The sequence below is a fragment of the Prunus mume genome, linkage group LG6 (genome assembly GCF_029339155.1).
Source record: "Prunus mume cultivar Tortuosa linkage group LG6, ASM2933915v1, whole genome shotgun sequence".
In the NCBI taxonomy this organism is placed as follows: Eukaryota; Viridiplantae; Streptophyta; class Magnoliopsida; order Rosales; family Rosaceae; genus Prunus; species Prunus mume.
Window position 1 is genome coordinate 8,776,991 of NC_142703.1, and position 27,393 is coordinate 8,804,383.

A 27,393-nucleotide genomic window follows, 5' to 3' on the forward strand; every position below is an offset into this window, starting at 1 on the left:
ACTCATCTCTCATAAATAATTAACCCTAAAAATATATTATTAAATTATATATTAATTATAGCTAATTTTTTTTTAATAATAAATATAAAATAATGTTAGGTCATTTTGGATTGCGCCGCATTCTGCGTCATCTTACATTAAATTCGAACAAGTTCGGGAAAACAAAACTGTCACAGACAGACAGAGACATGGACGAAGCGGAACTCCTACAACTCTACGAGGTCAGCTACCCGGATCTCGTACTTGTGTCGTCCAACAATGTATCATTGTCGTCAGCGGAAGAGCTTCAGAAGTTGCAGTCAACGAGCAAAGCCATAATGGAAGCCCTAGGGCCCATGGGCCCAGGCCTGCTATTGATCACCGGAGTCCCCAACGCCGCCGCTCTCCGTCGTGACCTCCTCCCTCTCGCTCGCAAGCTCGCCCTTCTGAACCCAAACCATCGTAAAACTATCCTCAAGGTACTAAATTTCCCACCACAAAAGGAAAAGTAAAAATCTTTCTAGATTTTGTTTTTGCCGAAGTAATTAATTATGTGTTTGTTTAGGATCACAAATTGGGGAGCGATGTGCCTTTGAAAAACCCTGAGAGAAATGTGTCATCTTTCGCAATGCAAATCAAATATTCACATGATTTTGATGAAACCCAATTGAATTCAGAGCATGGATCAACGGTTGAGTTTGAGAATCTTGGAAATGGGTTTAGAGAGTTAGGGGTTTGCATGATGGAGCTTGGGCTCCAGCTTGCTCGAGTTTGTGACAGAGCCATTGGTGGCAATGAGCTTGAGCAGAGCTTATTGGAATCTTGCACTGCTAAAGCTCGCCTCATTCACTACCATTCCCCAATTGATAAAACCATTCTTGTAAAAGAAGCTATGAGCACAAAGAGAACATCAAAAAGACCCTTAAATTCTGGCGGGAAACAGATTGGTGATGAACACAAACAACTTTCAGGGATTGGTTCTGATAATCTGTGGCAGCAATGGCATTATGATTATGGGATTTTCACTGTCTTAACAGCTCCAATGTTTCTATTGCCTAATTCTGCACAAGAAGCAACAGAGGAAAGAGATGAAGAATGCCCCTTTACAAATGGGCATACTTATTTGCAAATATTTGATCCCATCAAGAATAATGTGTTCATGGTGAAGGCCTCACATGAGAGTTTTATAGTTCAGGTTGGGGAGTCAGCTGATATCATATCACGAGGAAAGCTTCGCGCCACCCTGCACTCTGTTGCTAGGCCTTCCAAGTTCGAAAATTTGAGCAGAGAGACTTTTGTTGTGTTCTTGCAGCCTGCATGGAACAAAACTTTCTCCATAACAGAGTATCCCATGAACTTGGGGATGTCGACAGAGATCAAAGAAGTCGATGAGCCGGAACAAAGTAGGCTCACTGAAGAAATACAGAAGATTGTACCACCTCTGGCATTGCGGTTGAAGGATGGGATGACATTTGCAGATTTCTCACGCGAAACCACCAAGCAATACTATGGTGGCACTGGTTTGCAGTCTAATAGATAAAGTGTTCCTTGGATTTGTATATTCCCAATTGCTAATTTCACTCTGACTGATCAAATACATTCATCAGTAATTGGTTCATGTGATCTTTTGTCTTCTTCATATCATAGATCCTGATTTTATTTATTGTGTTTTTCTTCATACCATTCTCTTAACATGTTACAAGTAAAAAGTGGAGATAAATTGAGACTACACCCTGCAATTCTTCAAACTAAAGCCAGAAGATGTTCAGCCGCCCGTGATAAGTTTCGGGTTGTTCGAGTTTTGCACTGATCAAGTTGTGTTACTGGTTTCGTGGTAAAGGAAACAGAATCTGCAAACTCTGGCTGCAGAAACAGTCTGATAGAATAGTTTCAACTTTCAACCAGGCAAAGGTGGTACCTACTACCGGGCTATGTTCTCAATGAGTCTGTTAAAAAGGCTTTATATCTTCTTAACTAAAAATAAAAATTGAAGCTTTAGTTCTTGGCTCCATGTAAAGCAAGCTTCAGCCACAATATTCTATTGAGAGACGTACTCAAAGTCTTCCCTTATTGAAGGAGATCAATTAGCATCTCTAATTTCCCCAAAAAAAGGGTACAAAACACATTTGAACAATGGAATTATAACACAAAACACAATTTGGCAAATACGATTCATGGAATTATGAGGAAAAATGAGGCAAAAGGAATAAAGGGTGTTCCTTTAGTCAATAGTCATTGGCTAAGAAACAAAAAAAGCCTTACAGATGAAAAAGAAGGCTGCTTCTCTTCTTTCGATCCTATGGTAGTCAGATTTTTATGAAAAGGGTGTTATTTATACCAAGAAAGAGCCAAAGTTGTAGATGATGACGTGCGCAGGCACGCGCATTTTAGCATAGGTCCCTCTCCAGTGCGCAGCTTTGTGTCTCTCAAAACAGTATGAGAAAAAATGGTTCCATTTAAAAATTTGTCTTGACCTCCAAACATGTCGGCCTTGGACGTTGCCAAGTCCTTAGCTTAAGAAACATAATCACTTGGGTCACCCCCACCCAAGGAGACTAGCCCTTCTGACATCTCATTCATTTTTACATGCCTCTGTCACCATTCAAGCTGCAATGAGAGTGAGATAGTTTGAAATATTTTTGTAGGTAAATGGATTATTTTTAAACAAGAAAGAGTTACAACGAAGGAGGTGGATTCCAAAAGAAGAGACTTTGAATTATGCTGTTAATCAATGTTTAGCAAATTTGGCTGAAGTCCAAAAAGGAAGAAAATATTTTTTTTTTCAAGTACAAGCGAAAGCCTAAATTAGAGAGAAGAAGAATTTCTTATGCACACACAACTATGATGCTTTTGGGCTAGACCACCATGTTGGCAGGAAGAAAAAAGAGTTGGTATGTTGAAAAATGGTGTTCATCACTTTTGTATGTGTTTTGGTGTGTGTGTGAAGACTCCAGAGTGAAATGGTTTAATAACTTTCCTATCATTTTTATCCTTTAGCAAACAAAAGCTCTTTTGAAGAAAGATGATTAGTCACATGATAAAAGTAGGTCCACATAATAGAAGGGGGCGCTAAAAGCATCCCTAAAACTTCTTTTTGTACAAGTATAATGCTTACAAAATTGCTACTTATGCACTAATCTTCCACACCATCATAAGTTCCAAATAAAGCTAACATAAAATACTCATCTTTCCAGGTGGCACCACAGAAAGTACCATACCATATTCAATTTGACCAAAGACCATATCTAATAAATCCCATCTTTTGCTTACTCGCAGTAATAAGCACATAGATTTATTGATCATTAATTACCAAATAGGCATACTCATTTTCCTTGTGTGTGTATATATCTATGTGACTGTGTCCATATTTTGATCCCAAAGCCAAAACCCACAAACCCTTTACCAAATTCAAAACCCACCCCTCTCTCTCTCTCTCTAGACAATATTTCACTTTCATGGAAGAGAAACTGCCAATGCTAAGCACTCGCCGGACTGAGCAGAACCCAGTCAACCTTGACCACCTGCCCAAAAGCCCAAGAGCTCCAATGGAGTTTCTGTCAAGGTCTTGGAGTGCCTCTGCTCTTGAAGTCTCCAAAGCTCTGTCTCATCCTCCTCCTCCTCTGCCTCCTTCTTGCATGGCTTCTTCCAAGTCTTCTTCAAACAGCTCTTCTTCATGCAACACCACAACCACCACTTCCACTATACCTGAAGACATTGCTGGAGAGTCAGAGGAGCTTCCAGTTCTCTCTGGCCATCAGTTTTACTTTGCTTCCTCTGCGACTTCTCAGCTTGTGCTTGATCGCATTATGTCTCAGTCCATGAGAGAGGTGTGCTCCTGTTTCTTTCATATTTGTTCAAGTTTCTTACTTTCTTGTTTTTATTTACTTTTTGGCTTAAAGTTCTTCTGGGTTTTGCAGGAAGTTTCTCCATTAACATCAGGCAGGCTCTCACACAGCAGTGGACCTTTGAACGCTGGTGGTTCTCTAACAGAGACAGATAGCCCTCCAGTTTCTCCCTCTGAGGAATACGACGACGTCGTTAAGGTCTTCTTCTCCTTCCTCTCTGTTTCTTCAGAGTCTTAGCCTTATTTTAATGGTATTTTGTTTAAATTTCCACAATTCTTGTCCAAGAAGGAAAACAAACAAGGAGACCAATGTGACGATGCCCCCCAGCTTTCTCTGTTTTCCTCTGTCACCCACACACCATCTGATGATACATCTATGTGCTTTTACTCAGTAATCTGTGTGTTATTTTATTGCATTAATGTTTTATAGGCACAGAAAAATGCAGGAGATGCTTTCCTCTTTTTTTCTTTTCTCTCCTTTCAAGATAGAAGAAACTTTTATTATTTCCTTAAAAATCTGTTTTGGATGTCTTATCAACCCAGCCTTATTTTCTACAAGTCAAAATAACTAAACCAAAAGAGAAAATGAATTAAAAAAGAAAAAGGGTAGGGACAAAACATGGATGCCAGTTAGCTTGGCACCGGTCTAGGCTCTGCCTAGAGCTCAGACATCAAGAGTCAAGATGAGCTGACAGCAGCTGAGCATCAAATTGGGTCTCTTGAAATGAAAGGAAGGGTGGAGTGTAAAATAATACAAACCAGAGATATGCTTTAAGTTGGTAACTTCAGCTCTTGCCTTGTCTTGTTTCTCTGCACCTTTGCTTGTTTTAGTAATTTGCTGCTTGTAAGCAACCCGGCACTGATTCTAAGCTTGCAGAGCTCATCACTACATCCCAACTAACCTCACCCTTCAGCCCAAAACACAAAAAAACTACAACAAATAGAGCATGATATTTGATCTGCCAAGTTCTTGGTGCTTTTGAATGATCAACTCCTTTTCAAATTCATGGATTCTTTTTATGGAAAATTTTCTCCTAACATGTCATGTTGTCACAACTCAATTTGTACCATTAATCAGGTAGAATTTTGTTTAAATTATAATAAAAGTTTTGTAAATACCCTTTTTTTTTTTGCTTGATCATGATGGAGTTGTGTTTGTGAACGCAGTACTTTCGAACCCACAACAGCATCCACAACCTATTCAACGCCAGCCGCAGCGGTGCCGGAAATGCCAACAATACCCCTGCTGCTGGAGGGGCCAAGACGGTGGGGAGGTGGCTGAAAGAGAGAAAAGAGAAGAAAAAGGAGGAGACAAGAGTCCACAATGCACAGGTCCACGCAGCTGTTTCAGTTGCCGCGGTGGCTGCTGCTGTGGCCACCATTGCTGCAGCCACAGCGGCTTCTTCAGCGTCAAGAAAGAACGAACAAGCAGCCAAGACAGACATGGCTGTGGCATCTGCTGCCACGCTTGTAGCTGCTCAATGTGCTGAGGCTGCAGAAGCCATGGGAGCTGAGCATGACCATCTCACTTCTGTGGTCAGCTCTGCTGTTAATGTTCGCTCTCACGACGACATTACCACTCTCACAGCTGCCGCTGCCACAGGTACCAATTCTAGCTAGCTAAATTACTAGACAAAATCTTGCCCAAATTTTACTAAAGATTCTACATTTTCAGACCTCTTTACTAAACTAGGCTATGTGTTAATTAGCTACTAGTCATAATAATTGATGTACCGTATCAACATAGTATAGTCTAAAAATATGATGCCTCTAATATTATTCAAATTTACAAACGTGCAGACAATCTGTCCACCTCATTGCACGCAATTTTGAATCTCCTTCCTGTAATTTGTATTAATTTAAAGTAATTTAGACTATTGCTTGTACCTCATTGCACGCAATTTTGAATCTCCTTCCTGTAATTTGTATTAATTTAAAGTAATTTAGACTATTGCTTGTATAAAATAAAATCACTCAAATTTTGTGACATACCCTTTTTAATGAATGGTTGTTATATTCTTTCCAAGGTTGTAATAAAATTGAAAACCATGTAATTTTTCTTGACCACCCAATATTTAATTAGACATCAATAATGCTACTTTAAATGAAATCTGTGTCCTGTGATTGCAGCTTTAAGAGGGGCAGCGACCCTAAAGGCAAGGGCAATGAAGGAGGTGTGGAACATAGCAGCAGTGATACCAGTGGAAAAGGGAATGGGAATCGGAGTCTGCGGAAAAGCTAATAATGGTGAACGCAATGGCAGCTTTAGTGATGAGCTTGTTGTCCCTTCTCCTCTAGACACTACCTTTCTTGGGGTCTCTAACCAAGACCTCCTTGCTAGGGGCACTGAGCTCCTCAAACGCACACGAAAAGGTCAAACTCTCAAAACCATAACTTAACTTGACCCTCAAAACAAAAAACCCAAATTTTAGTACCCAAATTCGATATATATTGACCTATATGGTTTGCACATTTGCAGGCGATCTGCACTGGAAAATAGTATCTGTTTATATTCACCGAACAGGGCAGGTGATGCTAAAAATGAAGAGCAAACACGTTGCAGGAACTTTCACCAAGAAGAAAAAGAGTAAGCCTATTTTACTACTTGGCACACTTAAAGGTGACTGCTAGGGGTGGGGTGGGGACAATTTCAGGTTGACTGACCGAATCGTCTGACTCGATCCAACCCAACTCGTGACACACCTAGTGACAACATTTTGACTAAGATTTATAACATAAACCTTTTCTATTGGGTGCGCAGATGTTGTGTTGGAGGTCTGCAAGAACATGTCTGCATGGCCAGGAAGACACTTGTTCGACGATGGAGAGCAGCGTCGTTACTTTGGGCTGAAAACAGAGGCACGAGGGGTCGTAGAGTTCGAGTGTAAGAACCAGAGAGAGCACGACGTGTGGACGCATGGAGTTTCAAGGCTGCTGTCTATTGTCGCCGAGAGGAAGAACAGGCATTAATTAGGGCCTCTGGTTTATGTTCCAAAGCAGGCATTTAATCTTCTGTTCGTATAAATAGGGAGATGTAGTAGGAGGCGCATATGTAAAAGGTCCTAAGCGAAAGCACAGCACATTTGAATTCAATTCAAAGGACGTGACCTGCTTTATGGAAATATATGTTATAGTTAGACTGTACTGTGCAACAATAGTATTCTATAATTTCTCCAATTTTTGAGAATTTAGCGCCTCAAACCAGCGCTCCTCCTACTCAGCCTACACTCTTGACCAACCCACTTGGGTTAAAAGTGTTGTTGATCCCCAAATAGAAGAAGAGGGACGAACAAAAAGAAGAAAAGAAAAGGAAAATAGACTCTTAAACTAGTTGCCATGGTTTCTGAAAAGCAACAATGTTAAAGCTAGGTGACAAAACATAGGTTTCTGTTCAACTTAAAGTACACACCCCAATGATCTCAAGTGCATTGGCCTGAAAATCCGAAGTAGAGCAATCCATGTCAAAAAGAAAGCTTACACTAGACATTCATCTTTGACATTGGACTTGGCCAAAATCTAAAAGCAACATTGAGTGGATTTGAATAAACAGTAATCTGGTTCAATGGAAATAATGAACCAATCAAACGCATATATACTCCCAAGCACAAAAAATCTTCCATGAGAATCAACTATTCATCAGTGTAAAATGATAAGAGTTTAGTTATTTTAAGACATTCACAATTACTCGAAAACCATAACGACTTCAATGATAATTACATGGGGGAACAGACATTAAGCAGCCAAGTTCTCAACTATCAGCAGCTCTGAAAACAGTGAGCAGAGCGAGGAAAAGGTTGATGATATCCAGATACAAGGACACTGCAGCCCAAATATACTCGTCGTAGGAGTAGCGTTTAATCAGATTGTCGGTGTCATACACAATGTAGCCACAAAATATGATCGAAGCCAAGCACCCATATATCATCACAGAGATCTTACCAAGGGGGAAGAAAACCTGCAACCAGATATGAAGAACAAAAGGAACCCAACAGTTTAAAAATTACCCAAATACAATAAAGGCACATTGAATTCACAAGAGCAAGAAGGTTCAATCAAACAAGCATGACATATACCTGAATCAAGGCAAAGACAATTAGGATCAGTATAGCTCCAGACAAAAAGGGTCCCAGGAAGTTGAAATCGTGGCCTCTCTTTGCAGCCCAAAATGTGTATAAGGTGAGACCAAGCACAACCACAGCCGTCAGAATCACAGACTCCAAAATGACCTTCCCTGTTTTCACAGTTGATCAAATTACAGAAAATTCACAATGTTGTTAGCCAATTGGATTAAACTCCATAAACTATTGGTCCCATCCCATTCAAACAGCTATCCCCAAAAAATTATATTCTATGTATTTCTTGAATTAAATCATCCGAATAAATATTTCCAGGCCTAGACTAGTGGTTGTTTAATTTTCTTTTGGGGTTTAAGCATTACAAAAAACATATATTTCCTAAAGTTAAAACATCAAAATTAAATGTTTTTCATAATCAATCACTGGAATGCAGCGAAATATAAACCAAACCCAATCACCGAAGGAAAAGATTATGAGCACTGACCGCTAGTAAACGCACAAGTCAAGCCGACTATAAAGGCAAGAGAGATGGTGAAAACTCCAAGCAGAAGGTAATTGACCGGGTGCTTCTGGTGGTAATAGTACAACGGGCACAGCACTGCCGCCAAATAACAAATCAAAACCCTAAATTTCACAATGAATTCACACACACACAAAAAAAACAAATTAAAAAAAAAAAAAGGAATCAACTTTACTGAAACACAAAGCATACCGATGAAGGGCAAGATGATGAGGACAATGTAGAGGGCAAGGCCGGCACTGGTGCTGACAAAGAAATGAGCGACGGGACGGTACGAAACGACAGCGGCGGCGACGGCGATGGTGACGAGCAATTGGATGGCTATGATCGAGTAGATTTTGCGAATGAAGGACCACCGGAGCTCGGGGCTCTCAAGCATCATCGGGTAGAGCGGACTCGGTCCTCCTCCGGCCTCCACGTCAGTCTTCCGGTACGCTTGGTTCCACATCTTGCTATGAACTTGAAATCCTTAGCGACCTCTCCTTTTTGTTTATCGGGATTCTTTACAGAAAAGTGAGGGAAAGTGAGAAGTTTTGGATGCGAAGAGTGGAAGGAGGGGCGTGGGGTGTAAATAAGTCCAAATGAAAGCGGGGTTTAGGAGGTTGCAACGGGTGCCGTTTAGAGACTTCCGGATAAATCTCGTACACGTGTGGAAATTCGCGGTTGAGTTGGTAGTGACACGTCGCGAAGTGGAGGTTCTGGATGTGTCTCGCGTGTACCTTTGTGGCGAAGGAAGTTGGTAGTTGCTTGGAGGTGATACGAAAGCGGGAATATGTGAGAAATCTTGATCAGCATATACTTTGTAAATTGCCCAATTGTCCCACTATTTTATTATTCGAATTATTATGTGCCTTTCCCAGCTAGAAACTTTTTTTCGGTTCCCTTCTCATCAATTCTTTAGATCTGTTTGCTTTAAATTTCCTATTAAATTTTTTTAAAAAAATTATTGTGTGAGTTTTAATGTTAAAATAATTATGTGGGGGTGAACTTGGATAGTTGCTAGCAAATGTTGGTTAAGCAATTTGGCCAAGAAAACGTGTATACTCAATTGCACTCGAGTTCAATCTCCTTTCGGGTATAGTAGTTTACCATATCCCTTTGTCAAAAGAAAAAAAGAGGCTTGGATAGTTGTTGGGCTCAAATAGAAAACCTAAAACAAGAGCAGTTGTGGGTTGGGCATTAACCTCAAGGCCCATCAATGCTTTCTCCACTATTTTGAGTTTTAAAATATTTCTTATAAAAGAAATATTTTCTTTAATTACTTATCTGACTACTTTCCTTTACTTGTTCTCAATATCTTCTGTGCAGATTATTTGATAGTTCTTTTATTGTGAAAAAAAAAAATATTTGAAACAACACCACCACTTGAGATGGACTAAACACATACGACCAAAAAAAAATAAAAAGCTATAAAACACAGCCCGTCACGCAAAGTTAGGTGGGCACACAAAGTGACAAGAGCAGTGCTAAAATCCTAGGCTTGTTAGGCCCACTTTAGATTTGGACCACTCGAAATACTAGTGAAACTTGTCCTAGTAGCCCACTTTTGATTGTACCTCTGCTAGCTGCCATTGAAACTTGCACTGGTTAAATGGACCTATTTTTTAAAAGAGTTGCATTTTCCTTGTGTTCCTAAAACTCCTCTTCCTTTGAGGAGTTGCGTGTTAGGGAATGTCATTATTTTGCTATTTTCATCCAATCACACTCCATCATATGAATGTCTTATTATGCATGGCCAAACTTGATTGGTTGGGGATAATAAAACAGTGCTATATCCGATGTATACAAGTTTATCTACTTTCATTTTCCTTTTCTTTTGCCTTCTTGTTATTTTGTCAAATTTAGCTTTTGTGCCAAGTTTGGCAACCATAATCATTTCTATAAGAAACAACCAGGGCCATAGGCTCACATACCACTGAGCTCCTCCCATGGCACTTGTGTCAGCTTCTCAGCCTTCACTGCCCACGTCTGTTTTTGACAAAGGGAACTTCCCCTTCAAATGCGTTACAGAGGAGACACCTTGCTCTTCCTGTTTTGATTCTTCAGCCCCACCTAAGCCCTTGTTAATCGTCACACCAACCGTAACCGGCACTTACCCCGTAATCGTGCTCCTCCATGGCTTCTACCTCCGCAACTACTTCTACCAAGACCTTCTCCAACATATAGCCTCACATGGATTCATAGCTGTTGCACCTCAGGTACTATTGTCTTACTATTAAACTAGTGTACATTTTTAATATGATTTATTTATTTTATTTTGAAATCTAACAACTGTCGAGATTTGAGCTCACAACCTCCTCCAACAAAGTAGAGACTAATTCGTTATGTTGTGCTTCGATTAGCTATACGGATACGTGCCTTCAACTGGACCTGAAGAAATAGATTCCGGGGCCAAAGTCATAAACTGGTTAGCAAAAGGCCTCCAATCCCTGCTACCTGAAAATGTTGTACCAGACTTCACCAAATTTGCTCTATCAGGTCACAGCAGAGGCGGCAAAGCAGCATTTGCACTTGCACTTGGGCATGCCAAAACTGCCCTGTCCCTCAAATTTTCAGTGCTAATAGGCATTGACCCTGTGGCTGGCGCCAACCAACATTGCACAATCAGGCCCCATATCCTCACCTACGAACCTCAATCTTTCAACCTCTCCATTCCGGTCACGGTAATTGGCACTGGCCTTGGACCAGAAAAGAAGAATGCGTGCATATCACAGCCATGCGCTCCAAATGGCGTGAACCACAAGGAGTTTTTTTATGAGTGCAAGCCTCCATGTGCACATTTTGTTGTCAAAGACTATGGTCACATGGACATGTTGGACGACGACCCGCCCGGCTTGGTTGGGGCACTTTCTGGTTGTATGTGCAAGAATGGGACGGGTCCAAAGGAGCTCATGAGGAAGACTGTGGGTGGGATTGTTGTGGCGTTTTTGAAGGCTTATTTGAATGGGGAGGATGAGGACTTGGTTGCTATTGTGGAGGATCCTGCTGTTTCTCCTGCAAAGCTTGAACCTGTGGAGTTCATTAGAGCATGAAGTAAAATAGATCAGCTGTTAATCTTTTCTATGTGATAATGAACTTTTTCTTTGAGTGATGTATATTTGATTGATATGCTACATTGTATTAAATTTGGTGGTTGAACTTGAATACGTACATGTCCTAGCTAATAATGATTACGGGTTTCTGTCGTGATCATTCACAGACAAAGTCACATGGCAGATAAGTTGATAAGCTGCGTAAGGCATGCGGTCGAAACCATGTCTACAGAAAATTTCAAACCAGTAATTACAAAAGGCCAAGTGAGACACGGATCTACCTTCTGTTTTTGAGTATTTTTAATTGTTTGACTCATTTGCCTCCCTTTAATAATTCTTTTTGTTGTTGTGCTGATTAAAATTGGTGGCTTTTTTCTGCTTTTTCTGCTCGTCTCTCTGTTCCTTTATATCATTTTCTTTTGATACAAGCCTTTATATTGTTCTCGTTGTTCCTCTTTCGGAATTTGGATGTGTGTTTTTCCCTTGACCTAGCAATACTATTCTTCTAGGAAAACTGTAAAAATCAAGTAAAATCTCTGGCCGCATCAAATACTTGCAGTGTAAAAAAAGTCATTCCGAAATTAAATGCATCTGTTCTGATAGAAGATTAAAGGAACAAAGTGTAAAGGGTTACCAAAAGAAATAAAGAGACGATTTGGGGAAAGGGTAGACATCAGAGAGTTTTGCCTTTGTTCTTCTTCACCTCTTGGAGATCGGAACCTTACTATATATGGCCTGTTTCTAAGTATCGCACAAGAACATGATTCCCTCCTTTTTCGCTTGTGAAAGAAAGATGAGATTAGGGTTATTCTTACTTAAAGATCCAAGTTACTAAAATACTCTTCTTCATTTCAGTCTTTATTTCTTAATGTTGTATAAATATGAACACAAACGTCCCTATCAATATAATTTCCACTTAATTAAGTAGAAAAAAGAGAGGAGAAGAAATGATTTCTACCATGAGCAGCAGCTCTATGGACACAGAGAACATGGAGAACATGCAGACATATTTGTTCAAAATCACCATAACTAGCCAATGGAAAGAAGTTGTTGCAATCTATAGGTTAGACCCTCGGGCTCGCAAGGCAAAGATCACAGAGTCAGGTGACACAGCACTACACGTAGCGGTGTCCGATGGCCAAGAAGAGCATGTTGAGGAGCTAGTAAAACTCGTCTCCACAGACGAGCTGCAAATTCGAAACGAGCGGGGAAACACCCCTCTCCACATCGCTGCAGCGCTGGGGAATGTGAGAATGTGTGAGTGCATTGCCAAGCATCATCCTTTGTTGGTTTATGCTTTCAACAAAGAAAACGAGACCCCTCTCTTCTTGGCTGCTCTGCATGGTAAAAAAGCTGTCTTCTTGTGCCTGCACTACATTTGTAGCCTTCATGATGATCAGCAGCGCTACAAATATTGTAGGAGGAAGGACGGCAATACAATATTGCATTGCACAATTGCTCGGGACTACTTTGGTAATTAACTAATTGGCATACTTAAAATCAATTTGTTTGATCACTAGCACACTTGAAAATTGAGAGTATTAATCGTGTATTGTGTTTCTTTTGTGATTGACAGATTTGGCATTTCAGATAATTGACCTGTATGAAGAACTAAGTTTTTATGTAAATGAGGAAGGAAACTCCCCTCTCCATCTTCTTGCAAGTAAACCTTATGCCTTCGCAAGTGGGAGCCAGCTTGGGCCGTGGGACCAAATCATTTACTACTGTAAGTATAACTGTAACATAATTATATAACTATTACAACAGAATAATATCAATGGCAAAAGCATTGAGATTTTTCTTAATTGTTTATGGTTATTTGGAAGATACAAATGTTGATCAGCTCAAAAGGGCAGAACGACCGGGTCACTGGGATGACGATCAGAGAACGATCAAGACATTCAAAGATGAAAAGTATCCCAAATATCTAGGGAACTATCAAACGTGCATAAACTTTTTTCGGTTGTTGTGGCATATGGCTCAAGTTCTTGGTATGTGAATTTATAATCAAATCAATTGATTGAAGATCAAGCTACCATATATTATATACTTCTATTATGCAATATCCATTGCCCTCTATATTGTGTGTAGTTACCAAACACGATAAGGGCAAAAGCCGGAAAAATTCAGCAGATGCAGAGAACCCTGCAGGTGCAGTACCTAATGCTCTGAACAGAGGAAATCCAGGTAAGTTTTGTATTAATTAGTACTTAGTCATGATTTAATTTCTTAATTTCGCTGTTTAATTAGTCATGACTCATGAAAAATGTGTTTATTCTAGTAATCTAGTTTGATTTATATAGGATCCCAATCAAATGATGGAATACGACGACATCGATCGTTGCCCGGACATTATATCACCTGCTTTGAGTTTGTCAAGCTTTTCTTAAAGGCAATATTGCTGATTCTTTTCGGATGGGGTATTGCACCTTTCTTTTCCAAAAGAAAAAAGAAAAAAAGAAGAAGAAGTTAATTTATAATTCTGATCTTGGTACGTTTCATCCTACGCATCCGTTTATACATCTATTGGTTACAGGGCCCAAGGAGATACAAAAGATAAGGGCAATGAAGGAAAGGCACAAATGGTCAATTCAGATAATGAATGAGCTATTAAAACGTGGTTTGATGTATGCGTACGAAAACAATGGTATGCATCCCCAGACAGCGCCATCCCACAAAAATGACAATGATGATCAAGAAACATGGCCTTATGAAATTGTTGATCAATATGGTGACCAAGTTGTCACCCTCGGAAGCATTAACGTTTACAATCAGCCCATTATGAATCCTCCCCCACAACTACAAGATGATAATAAGCCAAAGAATGGTAAAAATATATCTCACGATTTGTGTGAATTCGATACACCATAGCAGTATGTCACGTGCTATTTCGGATACACTCAATAATTTTTTCTACTAACGGCTAGAGCCTGCCAATCACTAAAGTGTAGGTCTGATAGAAAAAAATGTACCTAATACGTGATTATTGGCAGAAGTGGGAGAGAAGAAGAAAACCCTTGCACTGGCAAAGAGGGAAACACCCTTCTTGATTGCTGCAAAACATGGTGTGACTGAGATGGTGGAGAAGATCCTCGAGCTTTTTCCGGTGGCCATCCGTGACATCAACGCAGAGAGAAAGAATGTAGTGCTGGTGGCTGTGGAGAACAGGCAGCTCCATGTGTACCGGCTCTTGCTAAGTAAGAATATCCCCAACAAAGACCACATGTTCAGCAAAGTGGATAATAAAGGGAATAGTGTGCTACATCTAGCAGCAAGGTTGGGAGACCATCAGCCTTGGCTAATTCATGGGCCTGCCTTCCAAATGCAATGGGAAATCAAATGGTATCGGGTGAGGACTTTATTAAACCCATAATCTTAATTAATTGTTTATAATATGTTAGACTATTGTACGATTCCGTCTCAGCCACCAAACAAGGCCTAGTACACACCTAGATAGCTAGTAAACATTTTTGTTCTCAAACTTTGAACCATATATGCAGATTGTAAAAACCTCCATGCCACCACGCTTCTTTCCCCGCTTCAATAAGGAAAACAAGACCGCAAAGGATATCTTCAAAGAAACCCACAAAGAGCTTGTGAAAGCCGGAGCGGCATGGCTCACCAAGGCCTCTGAGTCCTGCACCGTCATGGGCGCGCTTATTGCCACGGTCGCCTTTGCAACTGCTACCACTGTTCCTGGTGGCATCAAAGAGATCACTGGCAGACCAACCCTTGAAAACTTGCCAGCTTTCGACATCTTCGCCATTGCTTCTCTCATTGCACTATGCTCCTCGGTCACATCCATGGTCATTTTCCTCTCCATCCTTATGTCCCGGTACAAGGAAAAGGAGTTTCGAAAAGAGCTGCCAAGCAAGCTCTTGCTGGGATTGACATTGCTCTGCGTGTCCATGGTTTCCATGTTGATTTCATTTTGTGCAGGACATTTCTTCATGCTTAAAGATAAGCTCAAACATGCTGCGTTTCCGGTTTATGCAATAACGTGCATGCCTCTGGCTATTTTTGCTGTAGGCCACTTTCCTCTCTATTTTAATATGATATGTGCTAACTTCAACCAGGTTCCATTCGAAAGGGGAGTCACAAGGGTAGCTCCTCTTTGATTGAGGAGGCTTCATTTGTATGCTAGCAATATTAAACTTTTCTCGAGTGACTTTTTTCAATTAATAGCCTACTTTGTATTAATTTTGGTGGTTGATTTAGTATGTATTGAACTTCACTGAATTGTAGCAGTCACTCCTTTTTCAGTTCATTGTTCTCTTTGGTCATCTTATAGGCAGACATGGGCTTAGCTAAGTTAGTGAGAGCGGATGTACTCCTCACTCTGCATCCAAGTTCGAATCCCCCTTCATGTAGTTTAGATTAGATTAAAATAGAATATTGCTTGAATAAAAAACAAACAATCCTTTTCTTCATGGAAATCTGTCAATCAGGTAAATCTCTAATAGCATCAAATACTTGTAGTGCAAAAAAAGTCATTCCAAATCAGATCAAGCTCAAGTCGCGATCTGTCCATCAAAATGATCATTTAAGATGCTTTGCAGTCTTGCTTTTAATGTCCACAGGTAACCCCCGAAATGAGAAGAGCAGAATATATGGAACTGGTGTACTTTATTTTCTTTTCCTTGAAGAATAAAGAAGTGTAAAGGGTAGAGTAGAGATAACTGGCCAAAAGAAAAAGGTAAAGACTAAACTAATTTTCCTTCTGCTATAGTCTGTGTTGTATCACAGATGAGTGTGTAAAATTTCCTCAATAATTTCCTTGGGTAAAAGGAAGACGAGATTACGGTTCTTGTTTGTTAAAGAAATTAAAGCCTTCTAGAAGAGCATACAAAACTTACTTGAGATCCAAGTCTTATTGACCCCACTTAGAGATTCTGAGAAACAAGCTTTCAGTCTTCTTTTGTTAACAGCTAACACTGAACTATATATACAGTAGCTCGAGCCAAGAGTGAATACAAATATGAACAGAAACACAAACGTCAGTGTTTAGTTGCTAGTTGATTATAGCAGGAAGAGATCAAAATGGCTTCTACGACAACAAACAACATGACTAAACCAGACACTGAGAGCATCAAGAAAAACTTGTTCAAAATCACCATGAAAAGCCAATGGAAAGAAGTTGTTCAAATTTATAGGCAAAATCCTCAGGTTCGCAAGGCAAGGATCACCAGGACAGGTGACACAGCATTGCACATTGCAGTGTCCGACGGCCAAGAAGAACATGTTGAAAAGCTAGTACAATTGGTTACTGAAAAGGAGCTTCGAATTCAAAATGACCGAGGGAATACCCCTCTCCATCTCGCAGCATCGATGGGGAATGTGAGAATGTGTGAGTGCATTGCCAAAGAATATCCGTGTTTGGTCAATGTTCTTAACAAAGATAATGAGACTCCTCTGTTCTTGGCTGCTCTCCATGGTAGAAAAGATGCCTTCTTATGCCTCCACTACATCTGTACCCCTGCCTTTGATGATCCTCAACGCTACAATAATTGTAGGAGGACGGATGGTGAAACTATATTGCATTGCGCAATTCTCGGGGACTACTTTGGTAATTAGCGCTTCACTTGATCACTTGCATATATATTATATATGATCTATTTCTTGATGAGCTAGATTTTCTATAAATGTTCTTCTGTGATGTATTAAATTAATGAATTAACAATTCGTCTTGTGCCTAACAGATTTGGCATTTCAGATAATTTACCTCTATGAAGATCTTGTGAATTATGTCAATGAGGAAGGGTATTCCCCTCTCCATCTTCTGGCTAGCAAGCCTTCTGCCTTCAAAAGTGGTAGCCACCTTAGGCCATTCAAGAGAATAATTTACCACTGTAAGTATTAGTACAGATACTAGTATTACTTGCAAGGATGCATAAGATCGAAAACTAACATATATTGCGATCAATCAGTTCTGTATTAAAGTAATAATTCTTCTGTATGACTGGTTGGAAGGTATATATGTTGATGATCTCAAGGTGGAACAAAAGGATCAATCTAAGCAGGGGTTAATTAAGACATTCAAAGAGGAAAAGGATCCCAAATATCCAGAAAACTACCAGACATGCGTCAACTACTTTCGGGTGTTCAGGACATTGGTTCGACTGTTTGGTATGTGAATTAAAACCATTTAATTCAAACTACAAAAGTATTTTAGTCAAGATTGGCTTTAATTTGTACTTGCTTTTCTGTAAGGATCAGTCCGTTTAAGGAAGCAGCCTTTTGTGCTATCAAACTACCTAGATGCATGTCGAAGTTTCTCAATATTGAATTCAATTTGCAGCCTTTTGTGCTCTGTAGTCAAGTACTGTACACAAGCTACTATTTTGCAGTTACCAAAATTCTGAGAAGAAGAGGACAAAATTCAGCAGATACAGAGAACCCTGGAGCAGATACAGGCAAGAAAGGCCTACTCTTTTTCATATGCTTCAAGTTCAAGCCTAGTCTGAAGTAAAACCATTACAAAATTGTTAGTTGGTCATGAAAAATATGTTTATTTATATAGATGGAGCTCGAGGGCATCAATCATTTCCGGTTAATTACAGCACCTGCTTTGATTTTGTCAAGCTTATATCAAAGGCAATGCTGATTGTTCTTGGATTAGGTATGGCCATTTTTTTCTCAATCCTAAACCTCTTGGTATGTTTCATCATCTCATGCCTTGATCTACAGATTCTACACCTATCCAGTGCAGACATAATTTATATAACGTAAGATGCATTTCCCTTTTAATGCTTGAAGGGTCTATGGAGATACGGAAGACAAGGGAAAAGAAAGAAAAGCACAAATGGGCTTTTCAGATCATGAATGAACTATTAAAAAGAGCTGTTATGTACGAGGACGAAGATAGTGGTATGAATCCGCAGAGCGCAGCACCATCCCGCGGAGACAATGAAGAGACAAGACCTTATGAAATTGAGTCTTTACAAGATAGCCAACAGAATAATAATAAGGCAAATAATGGTAAAGAAAACATTGCAGAAGGTAACTGCTCTACGTATAATTTTAATTCAGCACATGTCACATTGCCACCATGCTTAGAAAATTATACATGGCTGTAGCTTGTAGCCAACCAGTAAATTAAATATCTTATGAAATGTATCTAGGGTCATCATCATCAGCAGAAGTGATCGAGATGAAAACCCCTAGTACAAAGAAAATTATGGAAACACCAATACTGATTGCTGCAAAAAATGGTGTAACTGAGATGGTGGAGAAGATCCTGGAACTTTTTCCAGTGGCCATCCACGACATGAACACAGAGAAAAAGAATATGGTGCTGTTGGCTGTGGAGAACAGGCAACCCCATGTGTACAACTTGTTGCTGAAGAGAGAGATCTTGCGAAATAGTCTGCTCTGCAAGGTGGATGATAAAGGGAACAGTGCTTTACATCTAGCAGCAAAGTTAGGAGAACATAAGCCTTGGCTAATTCCTGGAGCTGCATTGCAGATGCAATGGGAAATCAAATGGTACGAGGTAAGGATTTCAATTTTCATCCCCCAGAGGTGCCATGGTCTAATCAAAATAATTAAATTACAATTTACAACTTTAATATCTTATACATGCGTGTATGCAGTTTGTAAAAGCCTCAGTGCCACCAAACTTCTTTTCCCGCCACAATAAGCAGAGCAAGACGGCAAGGGACATCTTCACCGAAACTCACGCAAAGGAAGTCAAGGCCGGAGGCCAATGGCTCAATAGCACCTCCAAGTCCTGCTCTGTGGTGGCGGCCCTCATTGCCACCGTGGCCTTTTCCACTTCCACCACTGTTCCAGGTGGCATGAAACAGGACAGTGGCGAACCGACCCTCGAAAACCAGCCAGCTTTCGAGGTATTTGCCATCGCTTCGCTCGTTGCGCTCTGCTTCTCAGTGACGTCAATGGTGATGTTCCTGTCCATCCTCACGTCCCGGTACCAAGAGAAAGATTTCGGTAAAGACCTGCCAAGGAAGCTTTTGCTTGGCTTGACGTCGCTGTTCGTGTCCATTGCTTCTATGTTGGTTTCTTTCAGCGCCGGACATTTCTTCGTGCTTAAAGAAAAGCTCAAATATGCTGCTATTCCGGTTTATGCAGTAACGTGCTTGCCTGTAACGTTTTTTGCCATGGCGCAGTTTCCTCTGTATGTTGATCTGCTATGGACTACTTATAAGAAGGTGCCTCAACGGAGTTACAAGGTAGCTCCTCCTTAAGAATTTATGTAAGTTGTAACTGCAAAAAAATAAGAGTCAGAGCATCAGGAACTTGCAAAAGGTTTTTAATTCAGTACTTCCATTTTATATTTTCGTACTAAGAAATCGGAACTCAACCCATAAACAGGCAGGACAATTTGGCCAAGATCCAACAAGATTTGGTGCAATGGACGTATTTAATCAAGTAATACATAGGTTAAATGAAAAAAGAAAAAGAAAGAACAAACAAGTAACATTTTTCTTCTTTGGAAGATTGCAAGCCAAGTAATAAGGCTATGGTAGCATCAAACACTTGCGCTACATAAGAAAAGTTGCATCAAACACTTGGGGACCTCCATCTTGGCCAATTGAAAAAATGGTCATTAGAATTTCTTGGTAAAGATAGTAAGAAGTGTAAAGGGAAGATAACTGGCCAAAAGAAAAAGGGTGGAAGAGAGAATCTGCATTCGAAATTAACAAGTGTAAAGGGTAGTTAGAGAGGACATATAATTAGTAAAATAATTAAGGGGGTTAAGACAGAATTTGCCAACCTCTACGTTCTCCTCCATTCTGCAGGCCCCTCAATCTAAAGAGATTGATCAGGATTCATCTTTGATAAAGAAAAATCATAGCTAGATTTCGGAATGAAACTCCATGTGTGTGGATGGATTACCGAAATACATAACATCCAAGTCATGATCTTCCTAGAGGTATACCGAAATACTTTTCCATGGATGCAAAATTAAAGTCCCACACTATCATGGGAATGTGCTTTTTGATAGCTGCAGCCTTACTTCTCTGATATAATTGGGCACTTTTCATGTTCCATTGTTTATTCTCCAAATTCAAACAGAGTCCATGCACTTGCTGCATGTATACAGATCAATGCATATTGTCTTTAGAAATTGTTCATGTTCTTTAGCCTTTAATTATAATAATCAAGGGCATCACTTTTGAAGATTGGGTGGCCTCCCTCAATCTTATTTACGAATTAATAAATAAAAGGAGCTTATGAGATGCAATCTTCATTTATATAATATTTTATAAAGTAAAAGTTCTACAATATTACAAGAATAAATTGTATAGAAATAGGGCATGGTGATGAATTACTAGAGTAAATTGGTTGTCACTCGTAGCAAGAAGAGAAGTGAAGATATGAGGAGAGGAGAGAAAAGAAGAGAAAAGATGACTTCTACCACGGGTGACAATGACATAGCATTACATAGCAGTGTCCGATGGGCAAGAATATGAGCTCCTCTCTTCTTGGGTGCTCTCTTTATGGTAAAAAAGATGCCTTCTTATGCCTCCACTACATCTACATCCATACCCCCAACCCCCTTGATGGTCATTCAGAACGCAACGGCAATACCATCTTGCATTGTGCCGTTGCTGGGGGACTACTTTAATTTGGTAATTAATTAAGTGGCACTTAATTTCATCACTTCCAGGATATGATATCAGATACTAATTAACAATCTGTTTGCGTTTGTGTTTGTGTCCGTGTTGTGCTTGAAAGGTTTGGCATTTCGTATAATTGACCTGTTATGGAGATGTTAATTATGTCAATGAAAAAGGGGCTTCCCCTCTCCATCGTCTGGCTACTAAGGCTTCAGCCTTTACAAGTGGTAGCCACCTTAGTCGGACCGACAAAATCCTTATAACTATTGTAAGTATATTAGTTCAGATTATTATTTGCAACTTGCAAGGATCAATCACTTGTAAATCTCTATAGCTAAAAAAGTCATTCTAAAACCAAGATCATTGGGTCATCTTGCTTATCTGGTCCACAGGCTGGAAACTGCAAAAATGAAAGGGAAAGTGAATATGGAATAATAGCTGTCCTGCTGTGAACTTGTGATATTGGTAATAATAAAGGGTAGGAAGTGTAAAGGGGAGATATAGATATAACTGGCCAAAAAGAAAAGGGTGAAGAGAGAATTTTCCATGGAAATTAAGAAGTGTAAAGGGTGGAGATATATATATATATATATATATATATATATATATATATATAGTAGCCAAAATAACTAAAGCGGTAAAGGAGAAATTGCCAGCCTATCTATTGGGGTAATTTCAAAGGTTAGGAGTTAAGAAAATAAAGAGTTAGAATATAAAGGGTTTAGCTATTATGTCTAGTTTATGAGTTGAAGTAAAAGCGAGGTTTAGTGGGTATGGTTATGTTTAATATTGAGTTAATCTTATGGTCTATAAATAAGCGGTGTATCCACTGTATGTCAAGTGTGTGTCAAGTGTGTATCGAGTGAGGATCAAGAGTATTAATCTTATTGAAGTTTGTTTCAAGTACGTTTGTGTAGGAGCTCTGTGTAGCCTTCGGGCTTCACATCTCCAAAATTATGTTATTTTTTTAGTCTATTACATTGTTTTCCCCCTTCACATTTAGAGTGTATGAACATAAAGCTAAATCCACCAATACTATCTACTTTCTCCCCTTTTCTGCAGACTCTCATGGAGCAATGCATGTATACTTGAGTTGAGATCAGGATTTCTATTTGATAAAGAAACGCCACGTGTGTGGATGGATTATAGGAGCATACAAAACTTACTTAAGATCCAAGTGATCTTATAGACCTTTTTAGAGATGTACCAAAATACTTTTCATGAGTGCTGCAAAATTGAAGTCACATATAACCTTGGTAATGCACTTCTTAATTTGTACCATTTTTTCTTAAATGTAAGGACATCATAATGGAAATCGAACTGCAGAGCCTGTAGCAAACCAGATTCTCCATTTTAGATGGGCAACAAGAGAAATTGAAACTGAGGCCATGTACCTTGCTGCATTTACAGATCAATGAATATTGTCTTCGGACTTTGGAAGAAGGGATTGACGTCCCTCATTTAAGCATCGATAAAGAAAAAGGTCCTGAGGTGCAGTCTTCATATACAATGTTACCAAAAGTAGTATACTAGTGTACTTGTAGAAGATTACAGAGTTATGGTCATGGATAAAGTATCTTCTTTTGGCAATTATAAAATCATGCAGAACAATATGGTTCATTACTAGCACATACGAAAACCAACGTCAGTTTCAATTGTCACTCAATATAGATCAGAATATGTCTTCTTCTGTCGCAGACGACCAGATCAAGAGTATGGATGCTGAGAAGATCAAGAAATACTTGTTCCAAATCGCCATGAAAAGTGAATGGAAACAGGTTGTTAGAACCTATAGGCTGAACCCGAAGGCTTACAAGGCAAAAATCACCCGGACGGGTGACACAGCATTGCACATAGCAGTGTCCGACCGGCAAGAAAATCATGTTGAAGAACTGGTAGAACTAATTTCCAATAAAAATCTCGAAACGCAAAATGAGGGAGGGAACACCCCTCTCCACTTAGCAGCATCAATGGGGAATGTGAGGATGTGTGAATGCATTGCCAAACGCCATCTGTTGCTGGTTGGTGCTCTTAATGATGACAATGAGACTCCTCTCTTCTTAGCGGCTCTTCATGGCAGAAAAGATGCCTTCTTATTGCTCCACAACATATACATCAACAGCCTGGTAGATGAGCAGAAACGCTACAACTATTGCAGGAGGAAGGATGGCGACACTATCTTGCATTGTGCAATTTCTGGGGACAACTTTGGTAATTAACACTCAGTTTTAAGGAGCCAAGTTCTTTCCTTGTTTATATATATGTAGCATAAAAAAATAAGTAACAAATAATGTACCATAATATATGTTTGTGGTTGACAGATCTGGCATTTCAGATAATTAACCTTTATGGAGATCTTGCTAATTATGTGAATGGGCAAGGGGTTTCCCCTCTCCATCTTCTGGCCGCTAAGCCTTCTGCCTTCAAAAGTGGCAGCCACCTTAGCCCAATCGGCAGAATCATATACCACTGTAAGTGTACGAGATTCAAAATTCCATATTATAGAGACTTAAAGAAGGAACTCAGTCTTTCTGTATGGTTATTTGAAACTGAAAGATACATATGTCGATGAGCTCAAGGAGGAGCGACTGGATAGCTTTAATCAGGGGTTAAATAAGACATTCAAAGAGGAAAAGGATCCCAAATATCCAGAAAACTACCAGACATGCATCAACTTCATTAGGCTGTTCTGGAAATTTATTCGCCTTGGTATGTAAATTGAAAATCAATTTTACTCAAAATTCAAAATGTTTATGTATTTTCCAGACAGCAAGCAACCATTAATTACTACTTTGCAGTTATCTTTAACTCGAGATGTTGGAAAGCAGATCCAGAGACTCCGGTTGATCCCAATAATAGTAAGTCTCATATCCATAAACAGTCTATGATATTAACTTGAGAAGAAGCCATGACGATACCAAGTAATAGGATCTTCCTCACTTTTCAGTATATCGCACAATGGGGATAGGAAAACAACAGCTAGTGACCCTATAGGATTCACCTACTATGTACTGGCTGACTCACTATTATCTTTCTTATTAATGTATTATGGATTCACCTATGATCATATGCTAATGAATCAATCCTGGAACTTAAATGCTTCAAGCCTAGCTAATATACGTACGTGTGAACTCAAAGCCATTATAAAACAAAAACTGGTAGACGGTCATGAAGAGTACAATCCATTTGACTTATATCTTCTTCTAAACGTACAATATCCATTTGATGAAGGTCGAAGGCACCAATCATTTGATCAATTTCCTCCTAACTACCGCATCTGCTATGAGTATGTCAAGCTTTTAGGAAAGGCAATGCTGATTGTTATTGGACTAGGTATTACACTTTTTTTTTTTTTCCTTTTAATCCTCGACCTGTTTTTTCATGTTTAAAACATCTGGTGCACCTATTTAATATTTTGAGATGGATAAATTTGCCTTCTATCAATGTGTGAAGGGTCTACGACGATAACAAAGATAAGGGAAAAGAAAGAAAAACACAAATTGTCAGTTCAGATCATGAATGAACTGCTAACACGTACTTGCATGTATGAGTACGAATACAACAGTATGAATCCGGGGACAGCCCGCAAAGACAATGACGAGACGACACCGTATGAGATTAACGGTGGCCTCATGAGCTACATTGAACACCTGAATGATGACGGTAATAAGGGGACAAATATTTCAAAACAAAAGATGGGAGAAGGTAACTGGTAACTTCTTTCTTTGTCTTTTCAGACTGTGAACCTGAACTATTGATAATAATATTGTTACGTGCTAGGGTCATCAGGAGAAGTGATAAAGGAGACACCGATATTGATTGCTGCAAAAAATGGTGTGACTGAAATGGTGGAGAAGATCCTGGAACTTTTTCCGGTGGCCATCCACGACATGGACTCGGACGAAAAGAATATAGTGCTGTTGGCCGTGGAGAACAGGCAGCCCTATGTGTACCAGCTGTTGCTCAAGATGAATGTTTTGAGAGACAGTTTGTTTAATATAGTGGATAAACAAGGAAACAGTGTGTTGCATCTCGCAGCAAAGCTAGAGGGCCATAAGCCTTGGGTAATTCCTGGAGCTGCACTCCAAATGCAATGGGAAATCAAATGGTATGAGGTAATTAGTTAAGGGCCCTTCAAACAAACCTATGAGCTGCTTATTTGCCTAGTCTCCTTGAGGCATTTCAACAAACAGTTGCTTAATCTATTTGAGGCATTTCAACAAACAGTTTCTTAAACTCTTTGAGGCATTTCAACAAACAGTTTCTTAATTTCTTTGAGGCATTTTGCAGTTCGTAAAAAACTCCATGCCACTGCACTTCTTTGCCCTCCACAATAGAAAAGGCCAGACGGCAAGGGACCTCTTCACCGAATCCCACAGCCAAATCTCCGAAGCTGGAGGGGAATGGCTCACCAACACCTCCAGGTCCTGCTCGGTCGTCGCTGCCCTCATCGCCACCGTCGCCTTTGCCACCTCATCCACGGTCCCCGGTGGCATCAAAGAGGACACCGGCAAACCGACCCTCCAAAACCAGCCAGCCTTCGACATCTTCGCCATCGCATCGCTGGTGGCCCTCTGCTTCTCCGTCACGGCCTTGGTGATGTTCCTGTCCATTCTGACGCGGTATCAAGAGAAGACCTTCGGCAAAGACCTGCCCAGGAAGCTTCTGCTAGGGATGACGTCGCTGTTCGTGTCCATAGCTTCCATGCTGGTTTCTTTCTGCGCCAGCCATTTCTTCGTGCTTAAAGATAGGCTCCAATACGCTGTGTTTCCGGTTTATGCCATCACTTGCTTGTCTGTTACGTTTGTTGCCGTGGTGCAGTTTCCGCTCTACGTTGATCTCATATGGGTAACGTTTAAGAAGGTACCGCAGAGGAGTTACGAAGTTGCTTCTCTTTAGCTTCCAACATGAGTGCTGTATGGGATTTGTTTTGTGCTACACATACTAATACAGTAATACTATATATGTATTATTTTTTAAATTTGGTTTAGTCTGTTTTCGTTCAATCTTTTCTATCTAAGAGGTTGAACAAATTACAATTTATACATGAATATATGTTGCTATCAATTGAAAATTTGCCCGTGGGGGTGAAGCATAACATCGATGCCATTTTCCAATATGCCATCCAAGGAGCATGCCATTATTGGATATGTTTTCGATATTATACATGTCCGATATGCATCAGTACATGTACCCATACAACATAAGTTACAAGATCACAACTCATTTATTTGAATAACCTGGTTACTGGACTGGTTATTTTAATTATAACTTGCTTGCCTGTTTCTCTTTTTGCCATGGCGCAGTTCCCCCTCTATTGATCTCATCTGGGCTACTTTCAAAAGGGTACCACAGAAGAGTTACAAGGTAGCTCCTCTTTAATTAATAGTTTTTTTTTTGGCTTGTTTTTTGTTCCTTTTGTTTGTTCAAGCAATATATATGATATGGGTTTGCAGTTTGAACAATGAGAAAATAATTTTAAAAAATCTTGGTTTGGCTATGCTTTGTTCTTCTTTTTTTTAAAAGACATTTCCTATTAAGAGAGATGATAATATACTAAACTCACATATTGATCTTGGTTTGGCCATGCTTTGTTCTTTAGTGCAATGAATATATGATAATTAATGGTCATTCTCCATCAAGCAACTGTCTACCAAAATCAACATCAATGGACCATCTTGCTTATCTAGTCCTGTAGTGAACTCGTGATATTCGTTAAAAAGAGTAAGAAGTGTAAAGGGGAGATTCAAAGAAACCCACAAATTACTTGTTGAATCCAGAGGAGAATGGCTCACCAAGGCCTCCCAGGCCTGCACCGCCATGGGTGTGCTTGTTGCAACGGTGGTCTTTGCAACTGCTACCACCATTCCTGGTGGCACCAAAGAAGTTACTGGCAGACCGATCCTGGCAGAGCTGCCTGCTTTTGACATCTTCGCCATCGCTTCGCTCATATCCCTATGTTCCTCGGTCTCATCCATGATCATTTTCCTGTCCATCCTCTTGTCCTGGTACCAGGAAAAGGAGTTTGAGAAAGAGTTGCCGAGTAAGATTTTTGTTGAAGAATACACGAGTCCTACATCGGAAACTTAACAAAATAAAAAAGTCTCATATAATAAATGGTTTCACTCCTAATAATATCGAGGCCTTTTGTATAAAACCCCACACCTGCTGAATAGGTGGTTAAGTTGGGAACAATATCGATGTTGTTAGTGGTGGGCCAAGAGTCCGTCCCTCTGAAATCTTAACAATTTTACTGGGATTGACACTGCTCTGCGTGTCTGTGGTTTCCATGTTGGTTTCATTTTTTGCAGGACATTTCTTCGTGCTTAAAGATAAGGTCAAAAGACGCTGCGGTTCCGGT

General features: G+C 39.8%; 7 protein-coding genes across 8 annotated transcripts; 6 read left to right on the top strand and 1 right to left on the bottom strand.

Moving 5' to 3' along the window:
• The first annotated feature begins 31 nt into the window (after positions 1-31).
• On the top strand, positions 32-1,642 carry LOC103334204 (2-oxoglutarate (2OG) and Fe(II)-dependent oxygenase superfamily protein). The gene is made up of 2 exons (XM_008237147.3): positions 32-458; positions 545-1,642. Exons 1-2 carry the CDS (start codon positions 93-95, stop codon positions 1,517-1,519), a joined length of 1,341 nt encoding a protein of 446 aa, XP_008235369.2. The 5' UTR covers positions 32-92; the 3' UTR covers positions 1,520-1,642.
• A 1,698-nt stretch (positions 1,643-3,340) lies between these two features.
• On the top strand, positions 3,341-7,000 carry LOC103334203 (VAN3-binding protein). The gene is made up of 6 exons (XM_008237146.3): positions 3,341-3,806; positions 3,897-4,022; positions 4,991-5,426; positions 5,954-6,196; positions 6,303-6,410; positions 6,585-7,000. The coding sequence occupies exons 1-6, from the start codon at positions 3,435-3,437 to the stop codon at positions 6,791-6,793; spliced, it is 1,494 nt and encodes a 497-aa protein (XP_008235368.1). The 5' UTR covers positions 3,341-3,434; the 3' UTR covers positions 6,794-7,000.
• A 416-nt stretch (positions 7,001-7,416) lies between these two features.
• Positions 7,417-9,028, bottom strand: LOC103334202 (protein LIFEGUARD 4-like). Its single transcript, XM_008237145.3, has 4 exons — positions 8,612-9,028; positions 8,384-8,497; positions 7,897-8,054; positions 7,417-7,778 (listed from the first exon to the last, which is right to left on the bottom strand). Exons 1-4 carry the CDS (start codon positions 8,865-8,867, stop codon positions 7,572-7,574), a joined length of 735 nt encoding a protein of 244 aa, XP_008235367.1. The 5' UTR covers positions 8,868-9,028; the 3' UTR covers positions 7,417-7,571.
• A 1,229-nt stretch (positions 9,029-10,257) lies between these two features.
• Positions 10,258-11,834, top strand: CLH1 (chlorophyllase 1). Its single transcript, XM_008237144.3, has 2 exons — positions 10,258-10,617; positions 10,762-11,834. Exons 1-2 carry the CDS (start codon positions 10,348-10,350, stop codon positions 11,449-11,451), a joined length of 960 nt encoding a protein of 319 aa, XP_008235366.1. The 5' UTR covers positions 10,258-10,347; the 3' UTR covers positions 11,452-11,834.
• Positions 11,835-12,410: 576 nt separating this feature from the next.
• LOC103334252 (uncharacterized) lies at positions 12,411-15,718 on the top strand. The gene is made up of 8 exons (XM_008237194.3): positions 12,411-12,924; positions 13,028-13,177; positions 13,278-13,442; positions 13,543-13,638; positions 13,755-13,871; positions 13,988-14,278; positions 14,445-14,800; positions 14,952-15,718. Exons 1-8 carry the CDS (start codon positions 12,411-12,413, stop codon positions 15,567-15,569), a joined length of 2,307 nt encoding a protein of 768 aa, XP_008235416.3. The 3' UTR covers positions 15,570-15,718.
• A 265-nt stretch (positions 15,719-15,983) lies between these two features.
• LOC103334200 (uncharacterized) lies at positions 15,984-19,728 on the top strand. The gene is made up of 9 exons (XM_008237143.3): positions 15,984-16,147; positions 16,403-17,017; positions 17,151-17,300; positions 17,422-17,577; positions 17,799-17,864; positions 17,972-18,070; positions 18,208-18,450; positions 18,573-18,943; positions 19,044-19,728. The coding sequence occupies exons 2-9, from the start codon at positions 16,492-16,494 to the stop codon at positions 19,653-19,655; spliced, it is 2,223 nt and encodes a 740-aa protein (XP_008235365.2). The 5' UTR covers positions 15,984-16,147; positions 16,403-16,491; the 3' UTR covers positions 19,656-19,728.
• A 2,651-nt stretch (positions 19,729-22,379) lies between these two features.
• LOC148916020 (uncharacterized) lies at positions 22,380-26,149 on the top strand. 2 transcript variants are annotated; one of them, XM_089053819.1, is made up of 8 exons: positions 22,380-23,243; positions 23,354-23,503; positions 23,589-23,741; positions 23,831-23,890; positions 24,264-24,365; positions 24,486-24,737; positions 24,822-25,147; positions 25,323-26,149. In XM_089053819.1, exons 1-8 carry the CDS (start codon positions 22,712-22,714, stop codon positions 25,929-25,931), a joined length of 2,184 nt encoding a protein of 727 aa, XP_088909945.1. In that variant the 5' UTR covers positions 22,380-22,711; the 3' UTR covers positions 25,932-26,149. The 2 variants fall into 2 exon arrangements, with proteins under 2 accessions (XP_088909945.1, XP_088909944.1); XM_089053818.1 differs by having other exon boundaries at positions 22,382-23,243; positions 24,813-25,147.
• The last annotated feature ends 1,244 nt before the right edge of the window (positions 26,150-27,393 follow it).

Coding starts and splice junctions, on each gene's coding strand:
- LOC103334200 (XM_008237143.3), top strand. CDS start 16,492: ATGGCTTCTACGACAACAAACAACATGACTAAACCAGACACTGAGAGC. Junction 17,578..17,798: donor GACATTGGTTCGACTGTTTG/GTATGTGAATTA, acceptor ACTATTTTGCAG/TTACCAAAATTCTGAGAAGA. Junction 17,865..17,971: donor GAACCCTGGAGCAGATACAG/GCAAGAAAGGCC, acceptor TTATTTATATAG/ATGGAGCTCGAGGGCATCAA.
- LOC103334204 (XM_008237147.3), top strand. CDS start 93: ATGTTAGGTCATTTTGGATTGCGCCGCATTCTGCGTCATCTTACATTA. Junction 459..544: donor ATCGTAAAACTATCCTCAAG/GTACTAAATTTC, acceptor GTGTTTGTTTAG/GATCACAAATTGGGGAGCGA.
- CLH1 (XM_008237144.3), top strand. CDS start 10,348: ATGGCACTTGTGTCAGCTTCTCAGCCTTCACTGCCCACGTCTGTTTTT. Junction 10,618..10,761: donor TCATAGCTGTTGCACCTCAG/GTACTATTGTCT, acceptor TGCTTCGATTAG/CTATACGGATACGTGCCTTC.
- LOC103334203 (XM_008237146.3), top strand. CDS start 3,435: ATGGAAGAGAAACTGCCAATGCTAAGCACTCGCCGGACTGAGCAGAAC. Junction 5,427..5,953: donor CACAGCTGCCGCTGCCACAG/GTACCAATTCTA, acceptor CTGTGATTGCAG/CTTTAAGAGGGGCAGCGACC. Junction 6,197..6,302: donor CCTCAAACGCACACGAAAAG/GTCAAACTCTCA, acceptor GCACATTTGCAG/GCGATCTGCACTGGAAAATA.
- LOC103334252 (XM_008237194.3), top strand. CDS start 12,411: ATGAGCAGCAGCTCTATGGACACAGAGAACATGGAGAACATGCAGACA. Junction 12,925..13,027: donor AATTGCTCGGGACTACTTTG/GTAATTAACTAA, acceptor TGTGATTGACAG/ATTTGGCATTTCAGATAATT. Junction 13,443..13,542: donor GCATATGGCTCAAGTTCTTG/GTATGTGAATTT, acceptor TATTGTGTGTAG/TTACCAAACACGATAAGGGC.
- LOC148916020 (XM_089053818.1), top strand. CDS start 22,712: ATGTCTTCTTCTGTCGCAGACGACCAGATCAAGAGTATGGATGCTGAG. Junction 23,742..23,830: donor CTGGAAATTTATTCGCCTTG/GTATGTAAATTG, acceptor ACTACTTTGCAG/TTATCTTTAACTCGAGATGT. Junction 25,148..25,322: donor GGGAAATCAAATGGTATGAG/GTAATTAGTTAA, acceptor GGCATTTTGCAG/TTCGTAAAAAACTCCATGCC.
- LOC103334202 (XM_008237145.3), bottom strand. CDS start 8,867: ATGTGGAACCAAGCGTACCGGAAGACTGACGTGGAGGCCGGAGGAGGA. Junction 8,055..8,383: donor GACTTGTGCGTTTACTAGCG/GTCAGTGCTCAT, acceptor CTGTGAAAACAG/GGAAGGTCATTTTGGAGTCT. Junction 7,779..7,896: donor TTGTCTTTGCCTTGATTCAG/GTATATGTCATG, acceptor ATCTGGTTGCAG/GTTTTCTTCCCCCTTGGTAA.